Source organism: Otolemur garnettii, unplaced genomic scaffold (genome assembly GCF_000181295.1).
Source record: "Otolemur garnettii isolate 467f Iridium unplaced genomic scaffold, OtoGar3 scaffold00148, whole genome shotgun sequence".
Lineage (NCBI taxonomy): Eukaryota > Metazoa > Chordata > Mammalia > Primates > Galagidae > Otolemur > Otolemur garnettii.
In genome coordinates this window covers 3,208,953-3,217,398 of record NW_003852543.1, presented here as the reverse complement: position 1 = coordinate 3,217,398, position 8,446 = coordinate 3,208,953, and the positions used below count along the sequence as shown (strand labels likewise).

General features: G+C 50.2%; 1 protein-coding gene and 1 long non-coding RNA gene across 5 annotated transcripts in view; one reads left to right on the top strand and one right to left on the bottom strand.

The window, feature by feature from the left end:
• The window catches only part of LOC111728293, a 22,959-nt gene that overhangs the window by 13,176 nt on the left and 1,337 nt on the right, over positions 1 to 8,446 (top strand). Inside the window, exons 2-4 of one of the 3 annotated variants that reach the window (XR_002775634.1) lie at positions 6,002 to 6,077; positions 6,758 to 6,843; positions 7,629 to 7,707. This is a non-coding gene — a long non-coding RNA (uncharacterized LOC111728293). Of the gene's footprint in view, positions 1 to 6,001; positions 6,078 to 6,757; positions 6,844 to 7,628; positions 7,742 to 8,446 lie in introns of those variants that run through there. The other 2 variants (XR_002775635.1, XR_002775633.1) reach the window with 2 other exon arrangements.
• KCNIP3 (potassium voltage-gated channel interacting protein 3) overlaps positions 5,123 to 8,446 on the bottom strand; it is an 80,297-nt gene continuing 76,973 nt past the window's right edge. For both annotated transcript variants that reach the window (XM_012811054.2, XM_003799264.3), the window contains 4 exons: positions 7,469 to 7,576; positions 6,793 to 6,897; positions 5,992 to 6,054; positions 5,123 to 5,275 (listed from right to left, as the gene is read on the bottom strand). In XM_012811054.2, the coding sequence (XP_012666508.1) occupies positions 5,228 to 5,275; positions 5,992 to 6,054; positions 6,793 to 6,897; positions 7,469 to 7,576 (324 nt within the window). In that variant the 3' untranslated portion in view covers positions 5,123 to 5,227. The remainder of the gene's footprint in view (positions 5,276 to 5,991; positions 6,055 to 6,792; positions 6,898 to 7,468; positions 7,577 to 8,446) is intronic.

Genomic DNA, 8,446 nt, shown 5'->3' with positions numbered 1-8,446 from the left:
CTGATTGGACCAGCCCTGACACCTCTGCCAAGAGCAGCCGATCCATAGTCTTCAGAGCAGTGAGTTCCTCTAGGAGTGTGCCCTCCAGAGAAAGTGAAGCATTTGGTAGCAGGAAGACACTGCATTATGACAGAGAATCAGAGCAGCCACATTTTACACTGAAGCAGTGCTCAGGACAGGGAATGATCTGCCCCCCAACACAAGGTCAAAAAGATGGCCCAAGCCTCCTGTTGGAACTGGATTTGGTAGCTAAACCTTCTGTGCTCATTTTAGCCTGGTTTTGTAATACAGGCTCTCTCCTGGTGCCTGTCTTACAGATGAGTAAACTGAGGCACAGAGCGATTGTGTAACTTGCCCAAGGTCATACAGCTAGTGAATGGTAAACTGGGGTTTGAGTTCAACAGACTGGCTTCTGAACCTCCACCCTCAGTGACTATGTCACAGGGGCTTGTGGGGAGCTGCTAGTCATCTTGCGTGCTTGAGGCCATTTCAGAGTCCTCTAGGATCACCTCACAGTCCTTTCAAGGATGCTTGTCACTTTCTTGCTCTTGGGCGCCTGCTTAAGCTGAGTTTTCAGCCAGAAACAACCCTCTGCCCACTGTCTTCAAGCTCCTACTTCCACAGGCTTAAGTGAGTCCTCCCTCTTCTGTTCTCTTCTTCTAATGTTCTAGGAGGCTCAAGACAGCCTGTGTTCTACTGTAGTCATTTATCACGCTGATGTCCCCCACCACTACTTACTTGATGCAGAAAGAGCACAGGTTTGAGAGTCTGCCAGAGCTGTTGGGATCCCTGTTCTGTCATTCAGGTTTTGTCAGTGTACCCTTCACCAATAGGCACAGTTCTGACGTCTGTTGACTAGATTCCTGCCTGATTTCAAAGAGAAAGCTCCAGCATTTCACACTTGTGTCTTATGTTTGCTATGGAGACCTATTATCAGGTTCCGTTTCTAATTTTTACCATAAATCAGTATTGAATGTTTTTAGTGCTTTCTCTCTGATAAGATGATCATGTAATTTTTGGATTAAATGAATAAGTTTTTTCATTTAATTTGTTGTTTCAGTATTTACTTCTGTATAAAAACCACTCCCAAAAGGTAGTGGCTTCAAACAATGACATTTACTCACTCATCATTCTGCAGTTGGGGTGTGGCTCAGTAGAGCCAGCCTATCTCTGCTCAATGTCAGCTAGAGTGGCTCAAAGCCTGGAACTTGGAATCATCCACATGCTTGATAGTTGATGCTGCTACTATAAGCTGGGACATCAGTTGGGACTGTTAGCAGGAACACTTACATGTGGTCTCTTCATGTGGGCTGGCCTATCTGACAATATGGTGGTTGGGTTTCCAAAAGCAAACTTAAGAGAGAAGCAGGCAGAAGTCACATTGCCTTTTATGACCCAGCCTCACAAAGCAAGCTGCATCCCTTCTGCCATATTCTGTGCATCAAGACAGTTACACAAAGTCCTATTGAGTTTCAGTGGTAGGGAGACCAGACTCCATCTCTTGATGAGGGAGTGGTAAGTGGGGCTAGAAATATTGTAGTAGCTAATTCTGGAAGTTGTACTGATTTTTATTTCGTACTGTTTTTGCAAGTAACATTGCATTCTTTAAAATTTTACCTTAGAAAGGACTGAAGTTTATTATATGTTTCCACCTTTCAAATAGGGCACATGCCCCCAACTTAAATACTACTGTTACCATATATTTTATCTTGGATTTTAGTTTCTAATTTTTTTAAACTCATAGGGGATTTTTATACAATCAGTATAATTGTTTTTTTTTTTTTTTTTTTTTTGAGACAGAGTCTCACTATGTTGCCCTTGGTAGAAGTGCTGTGGTGTCACAGCTTACAGCAACCTCAAACTCGTTTGGGCTTAAGCGATTCTCTTGCCTCAGCCTCCCAAGTTTAGCTGGATTACAGGTGCCTGCCACAATGCCCTGCTGTTTGTTGTTGCAGTTACTTGACTGCCTTGCTTCCACTGAAGTGAATTCTTTGGAATTTTTTTCATTGGATATATATTGGTAGCAGGCTTTCTAAAGTTATTTTTGTCTGAAAATATTTTTATTTTGCTTGGTATAAAATTCTAGGTTAGGGTGGCACTTGTGGCTCAAGGAGTAGGGCACCGGCCCCATATACTGGGAGTGGCAGGTTTAAGCCTGGGCCCGGCCAAAACTGCAGAAAATAAATAAATAATAAAAAAGAAATAAAATTCTAGGTTAGCAGTTATTTTCTTTCAATGAATTGAAAATGTCATTTCAGTCTTAGCGTCATTGTAACTGATGTCAGTTTTCAACCTGTTGCCCTTTTTCCCTCTGGATGCCTTTGTGATCTATCTTAGGTCCTTAGGTCTTAGGTGGTTTTTTTCTTTTCTTTTTTTTTTTTTAAGATAAGAGTTTCACTATGTCATTCTCAGTAGAGTGCCATGGCGTCACAGCTCATAGCAACCTCAAACTTGTTTGGGCTTGAGCAATTCTCTTGCCTCAGCCTCCCAAGAAGCTGGGACTACAGGTGCCCACCACAACGCCCAGCTATTTTTTTTGTTGTTGCAGTTGTCATTGATGTTTAGCTGGCCCTGGCTGGGTTTGAACCCTCCACCCTCAGTGCATGTGGTGGGTGTAATCACTGTGCTACGGGCGCTGCCCTACCTTAGGTGTTCTGTAATATGTCTAGGTGAAAGTTTCCTTTAATCTCACCTGCTTGGAACTTGTTTGAATATCTCAATTCTATGAATTGGTGAATTGGGAACCTTCCTCTTCCCTTCCCCCCAGGCTGTTACTTCTTGCCCCTCCCCTGGCATAATCCTCATGAAGTTTATCCTTTGGAAAGTAAACACTGGGAAAGGAAGATGTATTCAGGCAAATTCTATTTTCTTTTGCTCTGTGACCTCACCCTACAGCCAAGGGGGCACCCAGAATGACTTGGAACTGGAAAAGAAAAATGATCTGGAATGACGTACACATGGTGCTTCAAGAAGTCACCCTGACCCACTGGCTTTACATACCGCTCCAGGATGGAACTTCTCAAAAAAGTTCCCGAGGGCTGACTGTGTGCATTTCTTCCTGACTTAGCCTCAGTGACGTCACGTTGGGAGCTTGAGGATTTCAAGGGCAATCCCTCCCACAAGAGCCAGCTGTCAAGCATTTACCAGCACAGCACTGGGCAACCAGCACAGCACTGGGCAGGAGGCATGGCTAACAGCAGCAGGGGTGGGACAGGGAAAGTTCAGAGTTGAGATAAAGCCAATAGGAGTCCCTCTTCTTTGTCAAGTTTATTTTATTAAAATATACAGGACCGAATATTGGTGGCCACTGAGAACAGGAACCACCCCATGGCCAGGGGAGATGCTTCTGCCATGCAGACATGCGGTCAGTCCTCATCCCAGTATGGGAGGCAGACCCCTTCTGGTTGGATGTGTAGCCAGTCTAGCCCTGAAGCCTTGGCCCTTTAGAAGCAGAGTGACACCAGCTGGGAGGCTGGGGGTGAGGGAAGGGAGAGAAGATCCCTGAGCCAGGGAAAGCTGATGCCCTCCTCAAGGAGGGGAGATGGGTGTCAGTGCAGCTCCGAGGAGGAGGCCCACTGCATGTGGGTGTCAAGGGGCTTCCATGGCCATCTTGTCTTTCCTCCAAGGGCTCTGTTCACCCTGGGGCTAGCTTTTGGGGGGCACCCAGGGACTCCTGTGGCTGAGCCTAAGCAGAGTTGGGCAGACACTGATGGAATGTATCATGTGGGAATGTTCCTGGAAGGGCCCATGCTGCCTGGGACTGGGCTCCTTCCTGCCAGGCCTGGGCAGGTGGAAGCAGCATCCCACTCTGTCCTGAAGTTACTTTTGACCTGCAGCCCAGTCACAGACCTCTCCTTCAGCGCCCACCATTGGCTCTGGCTTTGGGCTGGCATTGTCTCCATTCCCAGAGCAGAGCCCAGCCAAACAGAGTCCCTGCGGTTTGTGCTTTTGAATATTGATAGGCTGGGCTGTGCTTCAAGTTCCCACTACTATGAGGCACAGAATGGACCTCCCAGGTTTCTTCCCCAGGCCCGCCTATAATGGGGCTACTGGGACGCAGGCCTCAAGCCACCAGAAAGACTTTGCCTCTGAAAAGTATAGGGTCCTTGGCTCTCTCCATTGGCTGTGGCCTGAGGTGCTGAGGGTGCTTGTGCTTTTGTTTTTTTAATGGAGTTGGGGTGAGCCCAGGCTGATGGATGGTCATACTGCTTCAGGACGGGGGCTCAGCCAAGCAAGACAGGAGGGCAGAGGGTAAAGAGGAGGGAGGAGCCCCTTTTCAGGCCCCTCAGAGCACTGTCCCCAGGCTCCCTGGCTGCCAGTCCCTGAGCCATGTGACCTCCCAGGACCTAGAAGGACCTTGAGGAAAACAGTCTGGTGCTAGAGAAAGTGGATAGCCTACCCATCATCCCTACTGAGCTAGAATTGGGGCAAGGCAAGGCCTCTCCACCCCTCCTCACCACTATGGAGGTGGCAAACAGTCCCCTTAGATATTCCATCAAGAAACCCAAATGCTGAGCTTGGAAGGCCCTCCTTTACTGGCCAGAGGGAGATTGGAGCCCAGTGGCCCCTCACCACCCAAGCTTGCCCATAGTGAGTAGCCTGGTCCAGGCTCTGGCTCTCCCAGGTCTGGGTGGTAGGGGTCCTGGAGCCCCAAGGAAGCATCTCCAGAGAGCAGAAGGTTTGGCCTCCATCACATCTCTTTCCTAATCAGAGTTCCTTTGACCCCACCTGGCCACTCCAGAGTCCTGCCATGAGGGGCTTTCTAGAAGCATACAGTGGGCAGGAAGTGGCTTGGGGGGAGAGGCTAGAGAGTCCCCCTGCCATCCCACTGTGGGCTGAAGGAGGGGTGAAGTGGGTCCACAGGAGGGGGCTTTCTTTGGAGACTGAGCCCCTTCTGCTGGCATCCAGTGGCCTGCAGACCTGTTCTTTCAGCTGTTCACCCAGAGCCCCACTGCCCTGGGGAGGGCTGGCAGGGACTGTGGTCACATGGACCCGGTTCCTAGCCAGACTCAGCCCCTCCCTGACTTCTGTTCCCCTCTGCCAGCCCAGAGGAATTATATGTGTGTGTGTGTGTGTGTGTGTGTGTGTGTGTTGGGGGGGGTATCTGGAGCAAACTGTTCACTTTGCAAATATATTTTTTAAAAGTTTCTCATGTAGGATTCTCCTGGCAGGATTGAGGTTAGTTGAGGGTGGAGGTGGCAATAGCCACCAGCCCCTTGCCCATGTCCTAGATGACATTTTCAAACAGCTGCATGGAGCTCATAATGTTCTCATCCTGCATGGAAAGAGAAGAAGCAGAGGCCTGTCAGGTGCTGGGTGGGCAGGGGTAGGGGTGGTCTCCAAATCCAATCTTGAGCAGATTGCTGTCAGGGACTTGGACCTGAGCAATGACAGCTCTGTCTGTCTCACTGGGTAGATGGGAGAGTAGAGAGGTTAGATAGCTGGTCCGAGGCCACCTCAGATGGTAAGGCACTGCCTGTCTTCACCCCAGGGCTTGGCTGAACACCCAGTGGAGGCCAGGGTACTGAGGCTACCCTGGGAGTGAAGCAGAGGCAAGGCCCCTGGAGGTCCTATGTCCTGTCCTGCAAGGGTATTCCACAGAGGAGGCCAGCAGCAATGGTGGGATAGCTCCGGGTGCCTTTCCTCAGAATGAGTCCTTCCCAAGGACCACAGGGGCTAATCACTATCCTGCTGACCCCACATCTGTACTCCTTGACTTGAGAGGCTATAAGGGCAGGGCGGAGGGCGGGTCTATTGGGGGTAGGTGCAGAGGGTGCTGTGGGCTGACAGGAGGGGGTAAGTTTGGGAAAGGGGTGGAATCAGATAAAAGAGTGAGACTGGAGCTTGGATGCAATGCTCAGGAGGTGGGGTGGGCACAAAACAACTACAGGAAGGGTCTGGGTATGGGATAGGCTGGGAGCCATCAACCACCCTCCTCTGCGTAGAGACTGAGAGGACTGTGGGCCTGCCCAACCTACCAGTACCACCTACCTTTTGGCAGGTCTCCAGGAATTCATCAATGGTCACTACCCCATCCTGATTCCGGTCCATTTTCTGCAACCCAAGCCACATCCAAGGTGAGTCTGTGCCCCACCAGGTATAGACCCTGCCCTAGGCCTGAGTACCTGGCAGCAGATGGATGGATAGGCTCCCTCCTCCCAATCTCTGGTCTCCTCTGCCCTTACCCTGGATCCAGGCCACATAAAGTGTCCACCCTAGTCACCTCCCACCTCCTAGTTGGCTTCTCTAGCATCTCTGCAGTCTGTCCCCCTCGGACACTTCCCTGAGCCTACTTGGACTCCTGCTTCTTGGAATCTCCCCTTGCTCATCTGACCCCTCGCCTCGCTGACAAGAGGACCAAGTCACAGGATGGTCATGTGTCTAGAGGGCCCCCCAGTAAGTGGGAGGCAGAAGTTCAGTCCCTTTACCCTCCACGGCCACAGGGCAAAGGCAACTTCAGCCCTGCTGCTCTCACAGAGCAGTTCCCTGGAGGAACTGGGAACATACTTGGGAGGCCTCATCCAGTGTGGGACGCCTGCCTGGGGGTGAGGACTGCCCAGAAATCACGAGCCCTGCCCACTCAGAGACGCAGTTCGGTGGAGCATGGACACTGGTTTACTTTTCTTCTCAGGGGATTGTGACAACTTGCCAGGTTGGAGAGGCAGGTTTAACCCCCTTCATGGGGAATGGGGAGGCTCTGAGAGGGCAAAGAGTTTGCCCAGGGTTGCCCCAAGAGCAAGAGGCCCTTCCTCCACAGGGCTCCCTTTCCCTGGCAGGGGCTGAGATGCTCACCTGGAAGAACCGCTCCACGTGCTCCATGGGTGCGTCCTCCCGCAGGATGGGGTAGGTGTGGCGGCCCATCATGTCATAGATGGACTTCATGATGGCCAGCATCTCCTGGGGGGAGGCGGCAGCATGAGGGGGTGAAGAGCCACTGCCAAGGCAGCAGTGAGCAAGCTAGAGAGGTGACCTTCTGACTCTTGAAGGGAAATTTATCTCCAAAAGAGACTGGGGATGGATTTTTATATGCTTATCTTCAAAATTTGAAACCATAACAGCTATTTCAAATACCAAAAAATGCCTGGGCCAAACAAAACCTGTTTGTGGGCCTGTGTGGTGAGGGAGCCCATCTTCCTCCTGCCTTAAGGGACTACAATGCCCCTCTGACTTGGCAGGGGCTGAGGCCAGCATCCCTGACCTCTCCGCTTGGGTCTCCTTAGGCCCTCTCTGTAAGAAAGGATGGCCAGAGAACATCAGCTGAGGTAGACTGAGATGTGTGGTGTGGGACACAGAAGTCCCCTCTAGATACTTGGGTGTCCAGGACCAATAGCATGGGAGAGGAGAGCCCACAGACTACTGTCCCTAGGGCCAGGCTGAGTCCTGTTTCTGGATGGGAGAGGAGGAGAACAGCCAGGCAGCAGGAGGTCAGGAGGGACAGCCAGGCCTCCACCCCCAACATCCCTGATACCTCTTTGGTGATGTAGCCATCCTTGTTAATGTCATAGAGATTAAAGGCCCACTTGAGCTTCTCATGGACTGTTCCTCGCAGTAGGATGGAGAGCCCGACCACGAAGTCCTGGGGAGGAAAAGTGAAGGGTGCCAGTGTAATGCCCAGATTCTATTTCCAGGTTATTGTGTGGCTTCTACTGAAATTCACATCTCTACAGATGAGGAGCCTCCACGATAGGCACACAGACGCCCATTCAGGTAGCATGACGTGAGTGTGTGTGTATGAGAGTGCACGTGTTCATGCAAATGTGTGCGCATATGTGTGTGTGTATGAGCTGTGTGCCCGTATGTGTGTAAGAATGTGCCTGAGTATGTGGACCTGTGTGCACATGTGGCAGGGGTGGCATGGGAACTGCAACTGATCTGATTTGAAATAAAGATGCTCAAATATGGCAGCTTAGACTCATTTAATGCATTGCTGCTGACAGAGAACCCCTGAACCTGCTCTTTTAACATAGGGGGTGCTCTCCTTTCAGTTTACCAAGCGTCTGAGTGTCAGAGGTGCTTGAAAACTTTCAACTTTCACTTTAGACTAGTTGTCCAGTTCCTGAGTTATGACATGCTGTGTGTGGCCATCACTTCTGGCCTATGAATAATTTATTATTCATACGTGACAAAACATGACAGTCCAAATGGTTTCCACATGAAAACTTCAAGTGTTTTGTTAGAGCAGTTGGTGGAAAGCAGCTCTTTCCCCCATTTCCTGGAGGACTTTCAGGCTAAGTCCTCCCTGTACTAAGTGGTCCCTGGGGGCTATTCTGAAAGCATGGCCAGACTGCAGAGGGTCAGGGCCATGTACCAAAGGGCTGAGTCTCCCTCAAATGTTAAATTTTCTGGATATGTATGAGGAAGCCTGTCCCACAAGACAGAAAGACAAAGTGAAACAGAAAAGCTATTTGGAAGAAAAAAAAATTATTCCATGAGGGGGGAAAAAAAA